This window comes from Melanostigma gelatinosum, assembly GCF_949748355.1.
Source record: "Melanostigma gelatinosum genome assembly, chromosome: 5".
Lineage (NCBI taxonomy): Eukaryota > Metazoa > Chordata > Actinopteri > Perciformes > Zoarcidae > Melanostigma > Melanostigma gelatinosum.
The window spans coordinates 2,425,365-2,448,407 of NC_136638.1; the positions used below are offsets into that span (position 1 = coordinate 2,425,365).

At 41.0% G+C, this 23,043-nt stretch overlaps 2 protein-coding genes across 2 annotated transcripts in view; one reads left to right on the plus strand and one right to left on the minus strand.

Moving 5' to 3' along the window:
- Positions 1–1,450: 1,450 nt before the first annotated feature.
- Positions 1,451–23,043, plus strand: part of enpp6 (ectonucleotide pyrophosphatase/phosphodiesterase 6) — a 59,307-nt gene continuing 37,714 nt past the window's right edge. Inside the window, exon 1 of the mRNA XM_079268572.1 lies at positions 1,451–1,739. Within this exon, the coding sequence (XP_079124698.1) occupies positions 1,484–1,739 (256 nt within the window). The 5' untranslated portion in view covers positions 1,451–1,483. The remainder of the gene's footprint in view (positions 1,740–23,043) is intronic.
- On the minus strand, positions 19,393–22,161 carry LOC306777450 (E3 SUMO-protein ligase ZBED1-like). Its single transcript, XM_079268571.1, has 2 exons — positions 21,227–22,161; positions 19,393–20,870 (listed from the first exon to the last, which is right to left on the minus strand). The coding sequence occupies exons 1-2, from the start codon at positions 22,080–22,082 to the stop codon at positions 19,852–19,854; spliced, it is 1,875 nt and encodes a 624-aa protein (XP_079124697.1). The 5' UTR covers positions 22,083–22,161; the 3' UTR covers positions 19,393–19,851.

The following is a 23,043-nucleotide window of genomic DNA, read 5'->3' on the forward strand; positions in this document are numbered from 1 at the left end:
CAGTATTTTGAAAGTTTGGACCATGTCGGCTCGTTTACGGCGAAATTCCAGCGTTTGCAAGTTGAGGCTGGCAAGTCTTTCTGGGTATGAGAGGTTGGAGAGGCCGTGCACTAGTCTAGTTGCGCGTCTCTGAACTTGTTCCAGGGCGTCTTTGTCCCGCTTGAGTTTGGGCGTCCATACGACTGAGGCGTACTCGAGGTGAGGACGTACCAAGGATTTGTACAGGTGGAGAAATGATGTTTGATCCAAGGACTTGAACGTGTTTGATTGCTCCTAACACTTGGTTGGCCTTGGATACCTGGGTTTGGATGTGCCTGGAGAATGAGAGGTTGCGGTCGATAATTACACCTAAGTCTTTCTCTTCTTGTGTGATTTGAAGCTGGTGGGTTGTGCCGTCATTGTTCCTCATTGTGTATGTGAGTTGTGGGTTGGTGTTCCCGAGGTGCATTGTTTTGCATTTATCTGGGTGAAATAACATGCACATTGTTTGGGCCCAAGATTGGAGATGGTCCAAATCACACTAAATACTGGAGTGCTGCGTGTCATGTAGCTGTGATATGACTTCAAAGATCTTAGTGTCATCGGCAAACATCAGGACAAAGTTGTTGAGGAAATCCGGTATATCAGCCACAAATAGTACAAACAGCAAAGGGCCAAGTACTGAGCCTTGAGGTACCCCGCTGTTGACGCTTGCAAAATCTGAGAATTGTCCATTTACCACTACTCGTTGTCTGTGATTGGTAAGAAAGTTACAGATCCATTGAAGTATGTTGTCTTGGATGCCAAAGGTTGAAAGTTGAAGGAGAAGTCTCTCATGTGGAACCGTGTCAAAGGCCTTAGCGTAGTCTAGGAAGAGAATATCGACTGGAAGCTTGTGACTAAGGGCTTCAGTCCAGATGTCGATTGCTTCCAGTAGATTAGTAACTGTTGATCTGCCGGACATGAAGCCGTGCTGTAGCCCCGCCCACCGCAGGGTGTCCACCAGGCAGTGTTGCCAACTTGGAGACTTTCTCGCTAAATCGGGCGACTTTCCAAACCCTCATTTTTTGGTCAAAAGCTACTTGCAACAAATCTAGCTACTTTTTCTGGTGTTGTTGGAGACTTTTCTGGTGTTTTGACTCTGACGTGAAAGCACTACCGTTCGGCACGTGGGAGCTGTGGTGAGCCCCTCCGCCGCCTCAAAGCACTCAAAGGTGGTTAGTCTGACAGTAGCCCCTTGCGCAGCAGTCCCAGCTGCAGAAAGAGGAGACCCTCACTCTCCGTGTCCAGACTGCGAATGAATCGCGCATGCGCAAAGCCGCCGCTGTTCCCGCCTCTCTCCTACAGCGCTCATTACCATTATGCAAATTAGGCGATGACGTCCTTTAACGACTTCTAGGACAGCCAATAGCTACTTTCCTTACTGAGGAATTGGCAACACTGCCACCAGGACATGATCCCCACACAGATCAAGGTCCAGGGTAAAGCCGAGTCACAGCACATCATGTCCCCGAGACACACAGCCGCTCTCTGCCTGCGGCTCCTCCCGCCGCTGCTGCTGCTGTTCGGAGCCGGACAGCAGTGTCTCGCTGCCCGTCCGTTGCTCGTGTTCCTCATCGATGGGTTCCGTTATGACTACATGGACGACCTGCACGCTCTACCCGGATTCCGCGAGCTCGTGGGCAATGGGGTGAAGGTGGACTACTTGACTCCGGACTTCCCGAGTTTATCATACCCCAACTACTACTCATTAATGACAGGTAATCTATCATCTATTCCATTCAAATCAATGTGAACATTTAAAATAACCCAACTATGTTGCCAAAAAAGCATCAAAATAATAAAGTACATTACGACTGTATTATAATGATAGATGTCAGTGGCGGGCCGTGCATGTTATAGCTGGGCCTGCACTCGTAAGAATGACGCTCAACACCTACAAACGCACTAGAGTGCAGATGCATGAATACCCGCATGACGGGATGCGGCGCAATAAACAATGAGTCAAAATCAATTCAGCTAAAACACGCATTCCGCCACACACTCAAGAGCACGAGCCATTCAAATATTATTCATATTAGAGGGAACAATATTACCCATATCATGAAAACGACACGACAGACAAATGAACAGAGTAGTAACTCTCCTATCGCTCCCTCCAGGAAATACACGACTCCTTAGCTCTTGTTACTGACGGATTTATTAATCTGCCAACACCAGAGGGAAAATGAGTCCACTGGAAAACACATGAATCTTCAAAGGCGATCACTTAAACTTAACTTTAACACTTTGCACGGAGTATATAGGGTACTTCTCAAGTCTCTTAACTGCATCCCCGTTTCCCTCACTTGGGTCCTTTCCTTGCGTCCTAGTCCCTCCCACCAGGGATGCATGGAGGAAACCATACAAGGAGAGAGGAACGAGGAAATATGTTTTAAGAGACATGAGACGTCCTTTCCTCAGTTGCCACGTGAAGCGACGTCTGTTTCTGATGACGGAGGATCAGCTGATCACATCTGGATCAGCTGTCAGTCATCTTTAACAGCTGGAGAGACTTTAGATAAGTTAGTGTCTGTTCACATGATCACTGTATTTAATAACAGTAACTAATAATACTAATAACTGATAAAGACACACAGTAATCACCACTGTACTTAATAACTAACTAATAATACTAACTAGAAAAAGCATTTCCTGCTGAAAATGCGTTGGAATGCTGAAAACTGAAATTAATCGCAAAAACATTGCTGAAAATAGATATCCAATTCAAAAACAAATTGCAAAAAGCTTAATAATTCAAAGAGTTTAAAGATTACAAATATGAAAAGTCATATCACACCTCTCCTGAAAGAGCTGAACATTTTGATATTTGAACAGTTTCTGTGGCTTAAAAAAATTCATCAGTGGTGATACTTGTAGTTGTATAAGTTGTAGTAGAAGTATTATTCATAGAAGTATTAGTAGCATTAGAATAACTACTAGTAGTAGTAGTAGTGATATTTGTAGTAGTAGTAGAAGTTGTAGTAGAAGTATTAGTAATTAGAAGACGTAGTATCAGTAGTCATAGTAATAGCTGTAGTATTGGTCGTAGTATTTAATATCACAGTAGTAGTAGTAATAGTAATGGCAGTAGAAGATGTAGCAGTAGTAGTAGTACTAGTAGCAGTCGTACTAATAGCTGTAGTAGTATTACTACTTTTAGTAGCATGAATAGCAGTAGTAGTAGGAGCAGATGTCGTATAAGTAATAGTAGTAGTGGTGGTAATAGCAGTAGTGGTAGTAACAATATTGATGGTAGCAGTAATAGCAGTAGCAGTAGTAGTAATAGTAGCAACAGCAAAAGTTGAAGTCGTAGTAGTAGTAATACTAGAAATATTAGCAGTAGTAGTAGTTGTCGCAGTATTAGTAAGAGCATTCACTATTTCAACAAAAAAGCCTAATTTTGAGCTAAACGTTTAAATACAGTGAATCCATGAGGCTTTTATTTTGAAAGGGTGGGACTGGGTGGGGGAGGGAGGGGGAGAGGAGACATAATCATCATGTTTGACACATAAACAGAGGTTATTAAATGACAGGCTTCATCACAAGCAGTTCAGTTAGAATTCACTCTCTGGGGCTTTTATTTTGAAATGGGTTGTGGGTGTGGGGGAGAAGGGGAGAGGAGACAGAATCATAATGTTAGATAAACACAAACCGGTTATTAAATGACAGGCTCATCACAAGCATTTCAGTTAGGATTCATTCTGTGGGGCTTTTATTTTAAAATGGCGTGTGTGTGTGGGGGGGGGGGGGGGGTGGAGGAGGGGGGAAAGACCTCTAAAGATCCCTAAGACCTGAATGACTGTATGAGAGACACAGAGAGAGAGAGGGAGAGGAGTGTATGTGCGCGTGTGTCTGTGAGTCTGTGTGTTTATAAACATCACTAATTGGCTCAATCGCGAACACCTGTGTGCCTGAAGCCATTTGAAAATATTCTCCATAGAGATCCCATTGAAAATAAAAAGCTTAATCATTCAAAAAGTTTAAAGGTTAGAAATATGAAAAGTCATAGCACCCCTCTGGTGAAAGAGCTGAAGATTTTGATAGTTGAATGGTTTCTGTAGCTTAAAAAATGAAGGAGGAGAAGAGGGGCACGGAAGAAATAGAAGTTGAATAAAGATTTGAAGAACAATGCTTAACAGCATTCCAACAATAACTAATAAAGACACACAGTGATCACCAGAGGTGTTTCTCTCTGTAGTCTCTTAACAAACTGTGTTCTGTGTCCTGTGTTCTGTTTATAAGCTCAGGATGCATTTCTACCGACGGGATGCGATCGTCTTATTGATGAATTATTTGCGTCTGTATGTTTTGAATCTGTTAGATGTACAGTGTTACGATGACATTTGAACAAACACTGTGTCGCTGTGGCTGTTGCTGCTGGTTCTGCCTTGTGACTCTGTAAATCCTGTCTGCGTGCTTCTCATGTTTGTAGGCTGTGCAGATGCTCCACTAGCTTTCCATCCTTGTGTTATTAGAAGCTGGGCTGTGTAATGAACCTTTTAGTTGATGTTAGTTTAGCCACAGTCAGTCACTTCACAGTCAGCATCCATTCGTCTACAGTGGTATGTGTGTCCACTTGTAATGTCCCGATGCCTCTTGTATGGAAACCAGTTTCAACATTTGATCGGTCCAGCAGGAGGAGCAGTGATTGTGGAACTCGTGGTGCTAGTGCACCTGGAATCAGCTGTTCTCATCACACTCTGTGTGTTTTGTTGAGGAAGATTTCTGAGTTAATTGGGAGAAAAGAGTTTTGTTCACAAATCAATAACAAAGTCTTCAAAAGATTCAAAGTTGTCTTTCTCTCCATTTATTTGCTTGCAAGGGAAGAGTATACAACAGAGTATACAACAGAGTATACAACAGAGTGTACAACAGAGTACACAACAGAGTATACAACAGAGTGTACAACAGAGTACACAACAGAGTGCACAACAGAGTGTACAACAGAGTGTACAACAGAGTACACAACAGAGTATACAACAGAGTATACAACAGAGTGTACAACAGAGTACACAACAGAGTATACAACAGAGTGTACAACAGAGTGTACACAACAGAGTGTACAACAGAGTGTACAACAGAGTACACAACAGAGTGTACAACAGAGTATACAACAGAGTGTACAACAGAGTGTACAACAGAGTATACAACAGAGTGTACAACAGAGTGTACAACAGAGTATACAACAGAGTACACAACAGAGTGTACAACAGAGTATACAACAGAGTGTACAACAGAGTACACAACAGAGTGTACAACAGAGTATACAACAGAGTGTACAACAGAGTGTACAACAGAGTACACAACAGAGTGTACAACAGAGTACACAACAGAGTGTACAACAGAGTGTACAACAGAGTACACAACAGAGTGCACAACAGAGTGTACAACAGAGTACACAACAGAGTGTACAACAGAGTGTACAACAGAGTACACAACAGAGTGTACAACAGAGTACACAACAGAGTGCACAACAGAGTGTACAACAGAGTACACAACAGTGTACAACAGAGTATACAACAGAGTACACAACAGAGTGTACAACAGAGTATACAACAGAGTACACAACAGAGTGTACAACAGAGTGTACAACAGAGTACACAACAGAGTGTACAACAGAGTATACAACAGAGTACACAACAGAGTACACAACAGAGTGCACAACAGAGTGTACAACAGAGTATACAACAGTACACAACAGAGTACACAACAGAGTACACAACAGAGTACACAACAGAGTGTACAACAGAGTGTACAACAGAGTACACAACAGAGTACACAACAGAGTGTACAACAGAGTGTACAACAGAGTATACAACAGAGTACACAACAGAGTGTACAACAGAGTGTACAACAGTATACAACAGTACACAACAGAGTACACAACAGAGTGTACAACAGAGTACACAACAGAGTGTACAACAGAGTACACAACAGAGTACACAACAGAGTATACAACAGAGTATACAACAGAGTGTACAACAGAGTGTACAACAGAGTACACAACAGAGTGTACAACAGAGTATACAACAGAGTACACAACAGAGTACACAACAGAGTATACAACAGTACACAACAGAGTACACAACAGAGTGTACAACAGAGTACACAACAGAGTACACAACAGAGTGTACAACAGAGTACACAACAGTACACAACAGAGTACACAACAGAGTACACAACAGAGTGTAGAACAGAGTATACAACAGAGTACACAACAGAGTATACAACAGTACACAACAGAGTACACAACAGAGTGTACAACAGAGTACACAACAGAGTACACAACAGAGTGTACAACAGAGTACACAACAGTACACAACAGAGTACACAACAGAGTACACAACAGAGTGCACAACAGAGTACACAACAGTGTACAACAGAGTATACAACAGAGTAAACAACAGAGTGTACAACAGAGTATACAACAGAGTACACAACAGAGTGTACAACAGAGTGTACAACAGAGTACACAACAGAGTGTACAACAGAGTACACAACAGAGTACACAACAGAGTGTACAACAGAGTATACAACAGTACACAACAGAGTACACAACAGAGTGTACAACAGAGTATACAACAGAGTACACAACAGAGTGTACAACAGAGTACACAACAGAGTACACAACAGAGTGTACAACAGAGTACACAACAGAGTACACAACAGAGTGTACAACAGAGTGTACAACAGAGTACACAACAGAGTACACCACAGAGTGTACAACAGAGTGTACAACAGAGTATACAACAGAGTACACAACAGAGTGTACAACAGAGTGTACAACAGTATACAACAGTACACAACAGAGTACACAACAGAGTGTACAACAGAGTACACAACAGAGTGTACAACAGAGTACACAACAGAGTACACAACAGAGTATACAACAGAGTATACAACAGAGTATACAACAGAGTGTACAACAGAGTGTACAACAGAGTACACAACAGAGTGTACAACAGAGTATACAACAGAGTACACAACAGAGTACACAACAGAGTATACAACAGTACACAACAGAGTACACAACAGAGTGTACAACAGAGTACACAACAGAGTACACAACAGAGTGTACAACAGAGTACACAACAGTACACAACAGAGTACACAACAGAGTACACAACAGAGTGCACAACAGAGTGTAGAACAGAGTATACAACAGAGTACACAACAGAGTATACAACAGTACACAACAGAGTACACAACAGAGTGTACAACAGAGTACACAACAGAGTACACAACAGAGTGTACAACAGAGTACACAACAGTACACAACAGAGTACACAACAGAGTACACAACAGAGTGCACAACAGAGTACACAACAGAGTGTACAACAGAGTATACAACAGAGTGTACAACAGAGTACACAACAGAGTGTACAACAGAGTACACAACAGAGTGTACAACAGAGTATACAACAGAGTACACAACAGAGTACACAACAGAGTACACAACAGAGTGTACAACAGAGTATACAACAGTACACAACAGAGTACACAACAGAGTGTACAACAGAGTGTACAACAGAGTACACAACAGAGTACACAACAGAGTACACAACAGAGTGTACAACAGAGTACACAACAGAGTACACAACAGAGTACACAACAGAGTGTACAACAGAGTGTACAACAGAGTGTACAACAGAGTACACAACAGAGTGTACAACAGAGTGTACAACAGAGTATACAACAGTACACAACAGAGTACACAACAGAGTGTACAACAGAGTACACAACAGAGTGTACAACAGAGTACACAACAGAGTACACAACAGAGTATACAACAGAGTATACAACAGAGTGTACAACAGAGTGTACAACAGAGTGTACAACAGTACACAACAGAGTACACAACAGAGTGTACAACATAGTGTACAACAGAGTGTACAACAGAGTACACAACAGAGTGTACAACAGAGTACACAACAGAGTGTACAACAGAGTATACAACAGAGTGTACAACAGAGTACACAACAGAGTGTACAACAGTGTACAACAGAGTATACAACAGAGTACACAACAGAGTACACAACAGAGTACACAACAGAGTGTACAACAGAGTATACAACAGAGTACACAACAGAGTACACAACAGAGTGTACAACAGAGTGTACAACAGAGTATACAACAGTACACAACAGAGTACACAACAGAGTACACAACAGAGTGCACAACAGAGTACACAACAGAGTGTACAACAGAGTATACAACAGAGTGTACAACAGAGTACACAACAGAGTGTACAACAGAGTGTACAACAGAGTATACAACAGAGTACACAACAGAGTGTACAACAGAGTACACAACAGAGTGTACAACAGAGTATACAACAGAGTATACAACAGAGTACACAACAGAGTATACAACAGAGTGTACAACAGAGTATACAACAGAGTATACAACAGAGTACACAACAGAGTACACAACAGAGTGTACAACAGAGTATACAACAGAGTATACAACAGAGTATACAACAGAGTGTACAACACAGTGTACAACAGAGTATACAACAGAGTGTACAACAGAGTACACAACAGAGTGTACAACAGAGTATACAACAGAGTACACAACAGAGTACACAACAGAGTGTAAAACAGAGTGTACAACAGTACACAACAGAGTACACAACAGAGTGCACAACAGAGTACACAACAGAGTGTACAACAGAGTATACAACAGAGTGTACAACAGAGTACACAACAGAGTATACAACAGAGTACACAACAGAGTGTACAACAGAGTACACAACAGAGTGTACAACAGAGTATACAACAGAGTATACAACAGAGTACACAACAGAGTGTACAACAGAGTATACAACAGAGTGTACAACAGAGTACACAACAGAGTACACAACAGAGTGCACAACAGAGTACACAACAGAGTGTACAACAGAGTATACAACAGAGTATACAACAGAGTGTACAACAGAGTGTACAACAGAGTGTACAACAGAGTACACAACAGAGTGTACAACAGAGTATACAACAGAGTGTACAACAGAGTGTACAACAGAGTACACAACAGAGTGTACAACAGAGTGTACAACAGAGTACACAACAGAGTGTACAACAGAGTGTACAACAGAGTACACAACAGAGTGTACAACAGAGTGTACAACAGAGTACACAACAGAGTGTACAACAGAGTGTACAACAGAGTACACAACAGAGTGTACAACAGAGTACACAACAGAGTGCACAACAGAGTACACAACAGAGTGTACAACAGAGTATACAACAGAGTACACAACAGAGTACACAACAGAGTGCACAACAGAGTGTACAACAGAGTATACAACAGTACATAACAGAGTACACAACAGAGTGTACAACAGAGTATACAACAGAGTACACAACAGAGTGTACAACAGAGTACACAACAGAGTACACAACAGAGTGTACAACAGAGTACACAACAGAGTACACAACAGAGTGTACAACAGAGTGTACAACAGAGTACACAGAGTACACAACAGAGTGTACAACAGAGTGTACAACAGAGTATACAACAGAGTACACAACAGAGTGTACAACAGAGTGTACAACAGTATACAACAGTACACAACAGAGTACACAACAGAGTGTACAACAGAGTACACAACAGAGTGTACAACAGAGTACACAACAGAGTACACAACAGAGTATACAACAGAGTATACAACAGAGTATACAACAGAGTGTACAACAGAGTGTACAACAGAGTACACAACAGAGTGTACAACAGAGTATACAACAGAGTACACAACAGAGTACACAACAGAGTATACAACAGTACACAACAGAGTACACAACAGAGTGTACAACAGAGTACACAACAGAGTACACAACAGAGTGTACAACAGAGTACACAACAGTACACAACAGAGTACACAACAGAGTACACAACAGAGTGCACAACAGAGTGTAGAACAGAGTATACAACAGAGTACACAACAGAGTATACAACAGTACACAACAGAGTACACAACAGAGTGTACAACAGAGTACACAACAGAGTACACAACAGAGTGTACAACAGAGTACACAACAGTACACAACAGAGTACACAACAGAGTACACAACAGAGTGCACAACAGAGTACACAACAGAGTGTACAACAGAGTACACAACAGAGTACACAACAGAGTGTACAACAGAGTATACAACAGAGTGTACAACAGAGTGTACAACAGAGTATACAACAGAGTACACAACAGAGTACACAACAGAGTGTACAACAGAGTGTACAACAGAGTATACAACAGTACACAACAGAGTACACAACAGAGTGTACAACAGAGTGTACAACAGAGTACACAACAGAGTACACAACAGAGTGTACAACAGAGTACACAACAGAGTACACAACAGAGTACACAACAGAGTGTACAACAGAGTGTACAACATAGTGTACAACAGAGTACACAACAGAGTGTACAACAGAGTGTACAACAGAGTATACAACAGTACACAACAGAGTACACAACAGAGTGTACAACAGAGTACACAACAGAGTGTACAACAGAGTACACAACAGAGTACACAACAGAGTATACAACAGAGTATACAACAGAGTGTACAACAGAGTGTACAACAGAGTGTACAACAGAGTATACAACAGTACACAACAGAGTACACAACATAGTGTACAACAGAGTGTACAACAGAGTACACAACAGAGTGTACAACAGAGTACACAACAGAGTGTACAACAGAGTGTACAACAGAGTACACAACAGAGTGTACAACAGTGTACAACAGAGTGTACAACAGAGTATACAACAGAGTACACAACAGAGTACACAACAGAGTACACAACAGAGTGTACAACAGAGTATACAACAGAGTATACAACAGAGTACACAACAGAGTACACAACAGAGTGTACAACAGAGTGTACAACAGAGTATACAACAGTACACAACAGAGTACACAACAGAGTACACAACAGAGTGCACAACAGAGTACACAACAGAGTGTACAACAGAGTATACAACAGAGTGTACAACAGAGTACACAACAGAGTGTACAACAGAGTGTACAACAGAGTATACAACAGAGTACACAACAGAGTGTACAACAGAGTACACAACAGAGTGTACAACAGAGTATACAACAGAGTATACAACAGAGTACACAACAGAGTATACAACAGAGTGTACAACAGAGTATACAACAGAGTATACAACAGAGTACACAACAGAGTACACAACAGAGTGTACAACAGAGTATACAACAGAGTATACAACAGAGTACACAACAGAGTGTACAACAGAGTGTACAACAGAGTATACAACAGAGTATACAACAGAGTGTACAACAGAGTGTACAACAGAGTATACAACAGAGTGTACAACAGAGTACACAACAGAGTGTACAACAGAGTATACAACAGAGTACACAACAGAGTACACAACAGAGTGTAAAACAGAGTGTACAACAGTACACAACAGAGTACACAACAGAGTACACAACAGAGTGCACAACAGAGTACACAACAGAGTGTACAACAGAGTATACAACAGAGTGTACAACAGAGTACACAACAGAGTATACAACAGAGTGTACAACAGAGTGTACAACAGAGTGTACAACAGAGTATACAACAGAGTACACAACAGAGTGTACAACAGAGTATACAACAGAGTGTACAACAGAGTACACAACAGAGTACACAACAGAGTGCACAACAGAGTACACAACAGAGTGTACAACAGAGTATACAACAGAGTATACAACAGAGTGTACAACAGAGTGTACAACAGAGTGTACAACAGAGTACACAACAGAGTGTACAAGAGAGTATACAACAGAGTACACAACAGAGTACACAACAGAGTGTAAAACAGAGTGTACAACAGAGTGTACAACAGTACACAACAGAGTACACAACAGAGTACACAACAGAGTGCACAACAGAGTACACAACAGAGTGTACAACAGAGTATACAACAGAGTGTACAACAGAGTACACAACAGAGTACACAACAGAGTACACAACAGAGTGTACAACAGAGTACACAACAGAGTGTACAACAGAGTATACAACAGAGTATACAACAGAGTACACAACAGAGTGTACAACAGAGTATACAACAGAGTGTACAACAGAGTACACAACAGAGTACACAACAGAGTGCACAACAGAGTACACAACAGAGTGTACAACAGAGTGTACAACAGAGTACACAACAGAGTATACAACAGAGTGCACAACAGAGTGTACAACAGAGTATACAACAGAGTGTACAACAGAGTACACAACAGAGTGTACAACAGAGTATACAACAGAGTATACAACAGAGTACACAACAGAGTACACAACAGAGTGTACAACAGAGTGTACAACAGAGTACACAACAGAGTATACAACAGAGTATACAACAGAGTACACAACAGAGTACACAACAGAGTACATATTCAGCAGTCTGGTAAAAGCTTCAGAATATGTAACACACAGGCTCCTTCATTTCTACAGCAACATGTTGGATTCAAAGTGCAAGCTCGTCTGCTGCATCCAGCTGACCTTTCACAGCTTCCATACATTCAAGGCAACATGACGTGGTTCAACCACCAGTCCTGATTACTGCTGAGTCTGACCTTTCTTTACTCCATGGAAGGAACAAGTTGTTCTGCCACTCTGCAAGTAGTTTTGCTACTTTTTCAGAAGCCATTTTCCTTAATAGATGACACTTAAGTTTTCGAGTTCACATCGAGGACACAAAGTTCAAATGCATATTTTACCCGTACAGTTTGAGGGGATGTGTTTGCCACACAGAGTATACTTTTAGTGAAGCGCTTGTTATCATATCATACGGTCATAATGATATTATACTGAGGCTTCTTGTAAACCACTGATACAGACTCTGGTTACTGATCATACTTTCTCTTCTGTGCCATGAAAACTCCAAGAGATGCTCTGTTCAACAGAACTGCATGAAAAATGAAAGCAATACAGGAGTAATTAGGAACCAGTAACAATGGTGTGTGTGTGTGTGTGAGAATAACTATGTTAAAATAGAAACATGGACTAAAAACAGTATTATGCTGTAGTTCAGACACTAAAAAACATCCATGTCTGAGGCACAAAACATAAAAGCATGCAGAGTGTGTCAAATACATAAATCACTCAGACACAGATAAACAACAATAAAAGACATGCATGCAGGTAGGTGACGGTCGACCGGCAATTTAAAGACAGAAAGGTGACAACAGACAGATGGAGGGAAGTTCAACACAGACAGAAACAGTTACAACCTGCTGACAGAGCTGAGTACTACTAACCATTATGTGTGTGGTTCTAATGGTCACTGGGATGGAGTTCCATTGTAGTGCAGCTTGTACTGAACATGCAGAATGACTGAAAGCACTTTTCCTGAGTGGGATAATGTGATCCCCTCTTGCTGCTCCTCTTGTGAGCCGATAACCAGTTCTTATGATAACAAATAGTTTCAGCGGAGGAGAGGTGAAGCCATGTATAGTCTTCTACATGAGACAGACATTCACATATTTAATCATGTTCTCCCAACTAAACAAGTTATATTTTGTTAGTATAGGGCAATGATGAGAACGAACAGATTTTTTATCAAGGATTTTGAGTGTTGGTTTATACAATGACTGTAGTGGTTTCAGAGTCGTGGTGCTAGCCTGTGACCAGGTTGTGAAACAGTAAGTGATATGGGAAACGACCATAGCAAGCATGTATGTCTTCGCTGTATGTCTTCGCTGCCTTGACATGTAGTTTCGTGTGAACCTGAAATTTGATAGATTAAATTTGACCCGGTTACAGACCTTTTTCACCTGAGATTTGAATGACAATTTGGAATCAAAAAGTACTCCGAGATACTTGTAGTCAGGTACAACCCGTAGCCTCTCCCCAGATACAAAAACATCCGGCTCTACACTACCACAGTTTGTTTTGGTAAGAAACATACACACTGTTTTGGATATGTTTAGTTGTAAACAGCTTTGCTTTAACCATGCAGTTACATGAACCATGGAGTTAGTGAGTTAATTTGCCACTTGTCCCATTTTGCTACCATGCAAGTAAATCACAGTGTCATCTGCATACATTTGGATGTTGGTGTCAGGGCATGCTGATGGCAGATCATTGATATATAAAGAGAACAGCAGTGGGCCCAGGACAGATCCTTGTGGGACGCCTGTGGACAAGTGTAGGGCGGTCGATTGATGGTTCTGTATTTGGACATACTGTGATCTATTTAGCAAATACGATTCAATCCATTTTAGTGTACCTGAGGAGAAATTTTAGGTGTGCAACTTAGACAAAAGAATGCTATGGTTAACAGTGTCAAATGCCTTCTTGAGATCAAGAAACACAACTCCAACAACTCCCCCTTTGTCCATTATAAATGAGATTTTTTCTGTGAAGAAACAGGTGCTGTCTCAGTAGAATAATTGGCTGTCAAGCCGAATTGCATTGGGTGAAGGGCAAAATAACTGGTATTCAAATGGCAGATTATTTGCTCAGCTACCAACTTCTCTGCAACGTTTGATATTGTTGGCAGGATACTGATGGGGCTGTAATTACAGGTAGAAAGGGGATCTCCATCTTTGAATACTGGAACAACAGCAGCCGACTTCCAAACACTGGGAAACGCTCTGAGAGATTGAGAGGTTGATGATTTTTCTGATGGGATCAGTTAGTGTTGTGTTAAGTTCTTTGAGCATAACTGTATCCATACCAAATACATCCTTTGCTTTGGAAGGTTTAAGATACCTGATTATTCTTGTGACCTCTGATTGAGTGACATTTCTTATGCTGAAGGTCGGCTCCAAAGAATTTACTGTACAGACGTGTGTTTTCTCAGAGAAACATTTAGCAATCGCAGCTACAGAATCAATGAAATAGTGATTGAAAGCTGTTGCTACTTCCGCTGGGTTATTGGACAGCTTTCCATTTATGTTAAGTTGCTGCAGTTTTTGGGGATTCTAAAAGATTCATCATCCCTGACAGAAGGCCTAAAACGCTTGCTACCTGTTTCCTGGCTACCAGAGTCAGATTGTGGTCGGAGAGACCAGTTACCATATTGAGAGATTTTAGAACTCTCTCAGGCCAATTACTAAATATTAAATCAATTTGGGTCCTGGAGGAATTTGTTATTCTTGTGGGCCCACTGATCAACTGCACAAGGCCAATGTCATCAGTAATCAGTTTAAGATTCTTTGTTGATGATTTGTCCTCCCAATTGATGTTAAAATCACCCATAATAATTACCTCTTTACTGAAATTGCATTCTTTTAATAGTTTCTCAAATTCCTCATAGAAATGATTATTGGAAGAGGGAAGGCGATCAATTACAATAAGTGTGAAAGACATTTGTGGTGAAAAGATTATATCTAGACCTATGCATTCCAAATCTTTACAGACAGTCTACTGGATTTCATTACACCGGATACTATCTCTCACATAGATCATGACACCACCACCCTTTGATCCAACCCTATCTCTCCTGTAAATGTTATAACCTGGCACTGTCGACATAGAGTAGGCTGCACGCCGCTGAGGAATAACTGCAGTCAAACTGCTTATGGAAGTGGCCACTTGTAATGGTTGAGCTGGTCTGCTTGAGGAGCAATCCTGTTCAGGACTTAAAGTACAATTATAATGATAAGTGAGTGGCTGTCTACATTTGGTAGGCTGGGGAATGAGGAATAGATAAAAGCTTCATCATCCCAGTTGATAATGTAGATTTTTGTCAGAGTCCCAGGTCTGTAAAAGAAATGATACATCTACCATTTGTACCTTCAAAGGGAATGTCTCTGTTCATTGTTGTGGAAGATCTCTATGTTAATTGGGAGAAGAGAGTTTTTGTTCACAAATCAATAACAAAGTTTTCAAAAGATTCAAAGTTGTCTTTTTCTCCGTTTACTTGCTTGCAAGGGAAGAGTATACAACAGAGTACGTATTCAGCAGTGTGTTGTAAAAGCTTCGACTAACTACAGGATTCATCATGGTTTTATACATGGAGATGTCCTCTTCTGTAGGTAAATCATACACAGGGGAGGAGAGGTCTTTTGTCACAGGCTGTCTTGATCTGCTCATTATCTAGTTTCTGCCAGGTGCGTTCAACTGGGACTAGTTATGGTTTCAAGGTCTGTCTCAAACTTGCCAAACAGACAAAGAAGACGGTGTGTCTTCACTTCTCGTTCTTGTGTGGGAGTGTGATCAGCTAAAAGACACACAGGACACCCGGTTCATAAATTGATGAACTACTTCTGCAGGAGACTACTGTGTTTTGACAGTGTTCCTCACTTTCTCTTTCAGTGGTAGATCTTTTAAAACTTTCCATGATACGAAAACATATTTTGCCATTACAATAAGTATTGCTGTGTCTCTAGCTTTAGAATCAGATCTAGAATTAAAGACTTCCCCGATCCAACTGCTGTCAATCCCGTTGGCGTCTGCATAATAAAATAAAGCTGCTAGAATGGCCCAGATGATCACCTGACTTGAATCCAACAGAAAATCTATGGAAAGAACTAAAGATCAGAGTTCATAGAAGAGGCCCACGGAATCTTCAAGATTTGAAGACTGTTTGTGTGGAAGACTGGGCCAAAACCACACCCGAGTAATGCATGCGCCTAGTTTCTCCAAACAGGAAGCATCTTGAAGCGTCATTATCAACAAAGGCTTTTGTACGAAGTATTTAATCAATTTCAGTAAGCGTGTTCAATACTTTCTCCCTGTGTCATTCTATTTTATAGAATAACAATAACAAAATGAATGGTATCGGTAATATAAATAGTAATGTGGCTAATAATAATAAGAAGGATAGTAGCAGTGGGTGTCAGCAGGACCAGGGTCCAGGAGAAGGAGATAGGAAGTATAAAAGGAGATAGGAAGTATAGGAAAAATGAGATAGGGCATAGCCCAATACACTGTTAACCCGAACTAGTTGACTTTACTAGAAAACCGTGTGGAAACCCGTTGCCTCAAACCATTTAAGTTTTTACAAATGGAGGAACTAAACAGATCTAGTTGTGTTAACATCGAACCTTAATGAATGCAGTAGATAGATTTAAGTCCACATTAGTAATCTTTACTAAAAATCCCTAACCCTAACCCTTAGTTCACTTGACTCATTTTTTCTTTAGTCTAAGTCAGGCATGTCCAAAGTCCGGCCCGCGGGCCAATCACGGCCCGAGGTCAGATTTTATACGGCCCGCGCCTTCTGTCTTAAAATGCATTATTTATGGCCCGCCAGCACAGTCAAAACGGAATGAATAAATCATACAAATTCAACATGCAATTCCTATTTTTACCTCATGGTGGCAGCACCACTCTGTAACTGTCTGGCTGTTTGAAATTGGCTCTGACCCTTGAACTGTCATGGCTACGGCAAGTAAAAAAAGGAAAGTCGATAATGAGGGCCGCCGCTTCCAGGAGAGGTGGAGATCGCAATATTTTTTTCACCGAAAACCGAAACAACTGTGTCTCCCTAATTTGTCACGAGACTGTTGCCTTGTTTAAGGAATATAATGTAAAGAGACACTACGAGACCAAACGTGCTAATGCTACAACAAGCTATCAGAGAGCGTCCGTGCTAGAAAAGTGAAGCAACTCCAAGATAACTTGGCCACACAGCAGCGGTCCCTTTCACATGAAAACATCATCAAAGTAAGCTGCGGAGTGGCCGTGGTAATTGCTAAACATGACAAACCTTTTACGGAATGTGAGGTTACCAAAGACTGTGTTATGAAAATAGCAGAAAACATTTGCCCCGAGAAGAAAACAGTTTGCTAATGTTTGCCTGGCTCGTAACACTGAAGAGCTATCATCAGATACGAAGAGACAACTTGATTTGCCTGTTTCATGTGTGTTGAACTTAAATGTGACAACTTTTCATCACCCTCACTAAGTCATATTTAAGATTGTCTTGAGGTGAGAATATTGATCGGTTCCTATGTAATTAGCTTTTAGATGGCTTGTTCTTTGTTATCTGACTTTCAAGATGTGAAAGAAAGGCAGAATAGTTGTTGAGATGTGTTCACACATGAATGCTTACATTTGGTTACATTGCTATTTGCTGTCATTGAAAATAAAATGATAAAATAACAATGTATGTATAGGCTACTTGTATTGTTTAAAATAATGTCAGCAGGGACTGTTGGCCCTTGGGCATTTTCACATTATCAAATTTGGCCCTCTTTGAAAAAAGTTTGAACACCCCTGGTCTAAGTTTAATGAAATAACTATTTTAAGTTCAACATACATAAGCATATATAAACAAATCACTAATATAACATTATTTATTGCTACTTAAGACCATTAGTTTATTTAAGTAATGACTTTACATTTAATAAAATTAATTATACTATTTGATTTTGAGATTGAATGCATTGGTTCAAGAAAATTGTACAGAAGGAAAGAAATTCAACAATACATTTTATTGTTCCAATGACTTTTATTTTATCAAAACATTGTATTGTAACTTTGTAGATCAATGTAGTAATAAGTAGTAACTTAACACTAAAAAAAATTCCAACAAGGAATGCAGCATTAGACAGTAACTGCCCTGTGAATGAATATTCACATAACATTTAAACTACAATCTTAACGTGATAGGATAAAAACAGAGGAACTGGGTTGAACACACAGCAATCCTTGAATAATTTCTGAACTGGATTCATACAGGGATTGACCCTCTGTTTCACTTTTACTGATACTTATACTACGACTTACTTCTTCAACTCTCCTTCATAAAAACAAAAAAACAAAATACTCTGAGACATGTTCAAGTCACACCTTTCTGAGTCTGAGGGCTGCTTGGTGATTTCACTGAGCCTTCTGTAGTTTCAGAAGCATCCTTCAGTCAGCATTATCATTTCACCCTGTCCGAAGCCATGGAAAAATCTAACACAGACATGGCTTCGCATGGCTTCGGATCCCAATCTCAACGTTGCGGAATGAGTCATCATCATCATCCGAGTCCTTAACAAATAATAAAAATGTAAAAACACAATTATGACATTTCTCATTAAATAACTATCAATAATATTAAGCAATGTAGCCTAGTTACAGGAGAATCAGACGCATGAGGGAAGGTGTGAACATTATTCCATAAAACTATGCTCACAGGGTTCATCAAATAATGGTGACAGTTCTAAATTATGATGTGATGGTCCTTCTATGTACTCTTTCAGAAAGTAAGAGTTACTTACAAAAGCTGGTTTGTAGAAGTCTGTGGGACTGTCACCAAGGATTACAGGAAGCCCTCTCAGCACCAGTGTCCGAACATCAGTTGGCTCTGTAGTAGGGCTGGGCGATATGGCCTAAAAAAAAAATCTCCGTTTTTTTTACAAAAAATCCGATTCACGATTTTAAATCGATTTTTTCCCCCAAAAAATTTTGCAGATGACAGAAGCTGTTGAAAACAATTTTTTATTTTATTTTGTGATGATTTTTCCTCGTAGGTTGATAAAAATAAAGTGCAAACAAAACCTGAACATTGTAGAAAGGTGCCTGTAGTATAGAAAAAGTATTTGGTCACTCTTTTGTTTCCCTGAATCATTTAAATATAAAATTAAATTAAACATAACATTAAATGGCATTAAATAGTAGCCTTCCATTGTAAACAACTGTCTGTGCAAATGTAACTTTTTACAGTAAGCTTTAACTGAATACACTGATACAAACACAACATGAAATAAAATGTATGTGACCCTTTAACGTTCACATTTTCAAAAGTGCAACATCTGATCTAACATCAACATAACATATTTTGCACAGTAAATAAGTGCATGTAAACAAAATCAAGTGCATTCACAACATAACCAACAGTATTAAACAGTAAACATTAAACAGTAGTGCATGTTTTTCCTAAATATTCTTTGCCAGGAAGACAAGCCTGTCTACTACCTCTGGCTTCAGGCATGCACGGTGGCATGTAACAATGCCCCCCCCCACACTGAAAAGCCTCTCAGAGGGGGCACTTGTAGCTGGCACAGAGAGGTATTTCTTTGCTAAAGTACTTAGCCGTGGAAAGTTCAGTTGGTGACGCTTCCACCAGTCAAGTGGATCGGTGTCTGGGTCAACCTCAGGGGTCAGGAGGTAAGTTGTCAGTTCAGTCTGTATTTTATCTGCCTCTGACTGGTTAGGAGATGGCACAGGCGCATTCAGTTTGAAGTAGGCAGCCAAAGTCATTTTTTTCTTTGGTGGACGCTGCTCTCCTTCGCACACCTGCTTAGCTGGACCAGGCTGCTGTGGTGTATTCTTGTCAGCAGGAGCAGGTAGAGACATGAGCTCATCGACAGCCCTTTTTTTGACTTGTTCCACCTTGTCTGGGTCGATATAGGCTGTACGGAACCTTGGGTCCATCAAGGAGGAGATGTCCAAAAGTTCCTCCTGTACAGCGTTGCTGTATTTGTCGTCGAGGTAGTGCATTATTTTTGTTTTTATTGTTGCTGTGAGCTCTGTGTCTTTTTCCACTGGCTGTAGGAGACTGGTTTTGAACAAATGGAGCACCGGTTTAATACATGAAACGCTCACGTATGACTCCCCTGAGAGTGCGTCTGTAAAATCTTGGAGGGGTTTGACGGCTTGATTAATGGATTCTAAGACTTGAAGATCTTGCCAAGTGGGCACAAGATGGCGACTTTTCTTGTCCGCACCCAAGACACGGACGATGGCTCTCTCCTGTTCCAGAAACCTCTCGATCATCTTCTGGCGGGAGCCCCATCTCGTCGGGGACTCTGTAACAAGCTGATGAGAGGGTAACCCCAGTTCAGTCTGTATTTCAGCCATTCCTTTTCTCTTCAGCCAGCTGTAAGAAAAGGCAGATACAGCCCTTTTGCAAACACCAACGGCTCGATCGACCCGTGGGTCCTTCACACCATTCTCTGTAAAAAAAATAAAAAAATAAATACACAAGCAAAACATTTTTGTGTAACATGACCTACAATCACAAACTTGTCTTTTTTATGTTTTTACATATCCGCATGCTACCCTAACCCTATTAATGTACACAAGAGCATGCACACAAGTAATTATAGTTTTGTATTTTTTCTGTTAGTTTTCATTTTTATTTAGTTTTTATGTTGTGTTTTATTACAGACACACACACACAGAGACAGACACTGACACACACACTGACAGGACCATGTACCATAATTATGATTAATCATGCACATTTGTGTAAATACTGGTATAATGCATCAATTACATCATGCAGCTGCTAATATCACTTGATTCTTACCTATAGCGCAGTTCAATCTGTGCCCAAAGCACTGAAGGCTGGGCCACCCATTTTCTCTCAGAGCTTTGAGCATGTTCGTGCCGCTGTCTGTCGTCATGCAGGTGAGTCTGTCCTCAGCCAGATTCCACGAGCTTAGAGAGTCTTTTAATCCCTGGGCAATTATTTCGCCTTTATGCTCATCAGGAAAGTAAACCGTTTGCAGGCAGACGCTTCGCAGAGTCCAGTTGTCATTGATGTAATGCACCGTTAAACTTAGATAAGGCTGCATCACTCTGCTGGACCACAGGTCAGTTGTTGCGGAGTAGAACGACATCCCCTCCAGCTCCGCAGAGATCCTTTCGCGTGTACTATTGTACAGCCGAGGCAAGGCAACGTCAGAAAAGTGTTTACGGCTTGGTAGCACGTACCTGGGGTCCAAAGCTTTGAGAAGGTGAATAAACCCCGGCTTTTCCACGGTGTATATGGGCACCATATCTTTTGCGATATACATCGCGACTGCATCCGTGATGGCTTTCCACCGGGCACTCTTCTTCTCATGCGGAGTACAGCTGGTGAATGTCTCCAAAATGCTGGGTTGTTGTTGTGAGGTGGTCGCGGCGGCGGCGGCGGCGCTTGTGCTCCCGTCCTGCTGCCTCCTCAGGGTGCAACATTTCTCCCACTCGGCGGCATGCCTCTGTTTGAGGTGCTGCATTAAATTTGTTGTGCTGCTTGATTTTGTGGCAACAGCTTTTAGACAGACCTTACATCGTGGTTCTGTTTGTTCTGTGTCAGATGACACGAACCCGAACCATTTCCAGACCACCGAAGACACATTCTTCCCTCTCTTAAAAACGAGAGGTTCACTGCTGGCCGCCATTGTTCTCGTTTGTAAACAATGCGCGCGCACTCTAGTACGGGAACCCCACGTGGGGGAGGGGTGGGGGCGATTTTCTCGATTTTCAATAAAACACATCGCCTTAAAGCACACATTCGAATTAATCGATTAAATCGATTTATCGCCCAGCCCTACTCTGTAGTCTTTTGGGGAAAAACACAAGTTCCACAGTTAGAATGATCGATGAGAAAGCTGAACCAACCAAAGACAATTTTGATTGTAACTACTGCAGTATACTTTCTGTGTCATGTCATTCCATCGGCTGTGAAAAACAATGCAAATGGGTAATGGACATGTACCAACCTTGGTCTTTTCAGAAAGATGTGCCAACAGCTGCCCAACATTCCCTCTTTTCGATTGAAATATGTTGATAAGCCAATGACTGTGCCGATCAAGGCTTTCGTAAAATTCCTGCTTGAGATTTTTGCCCACTATCCAGTTGAACTCCATGCGCACCTGTAAAGGACAGAGAATGCTCCAGTATCACATTTCGAGACTAAATAATACTTTGCCAGTGGGCACCAGCGTGAGGTGAAGCCACCTGCAAAGCAGTGCTGGAAAAATACAAATAAATGTCCTTGCTGGATTTGAAATGTTCATTTTTTAGATAATTAATTTGCCTCCTTGTTCCATCCACAACCACATACAACTGACCAATATCCCACCCGTCAGACCTTCTCTTCATTGGCTTTGGCAAGAGACATCAAATAATGATAAAAATACATACATGCAAAAACATTAGCACTATAACTCTCTTCAACATACCTGATCTTCTGTGAAAAGCCCAGGCCAGCGTTCCAGCATCATGTGTATGGCAGGTTCAGACTCCACCACCTCTTTTCTTCTAAGTGCAAACGTCAGGTCCATCTTCTGGGCTTTCTGGTGAATTTTTGACAAGTGGACCTTCATTAAGGGCATTAATGGAGTTAAATGTGCACAAACA

What these genes read in the sequence shown, in the direction of transcription:
- LOC306777450 (XM_079268571.1), bottom strand. Translation starts at nt 22,082, where the DNA reads ATGGCGGCCAGCAGTGAACCTCTCGTTTTTAAGAGAGGGAAGAATGTG. An exon ending in CAGATTGAACTGCGCTATAG is followed by an intron (nt 20,871 to 21,226) that starts GTAAGAATCAAG and finishes TTTTTTTTACAG; the next exon opens with AGAATGGTGTGAAGGACCCA.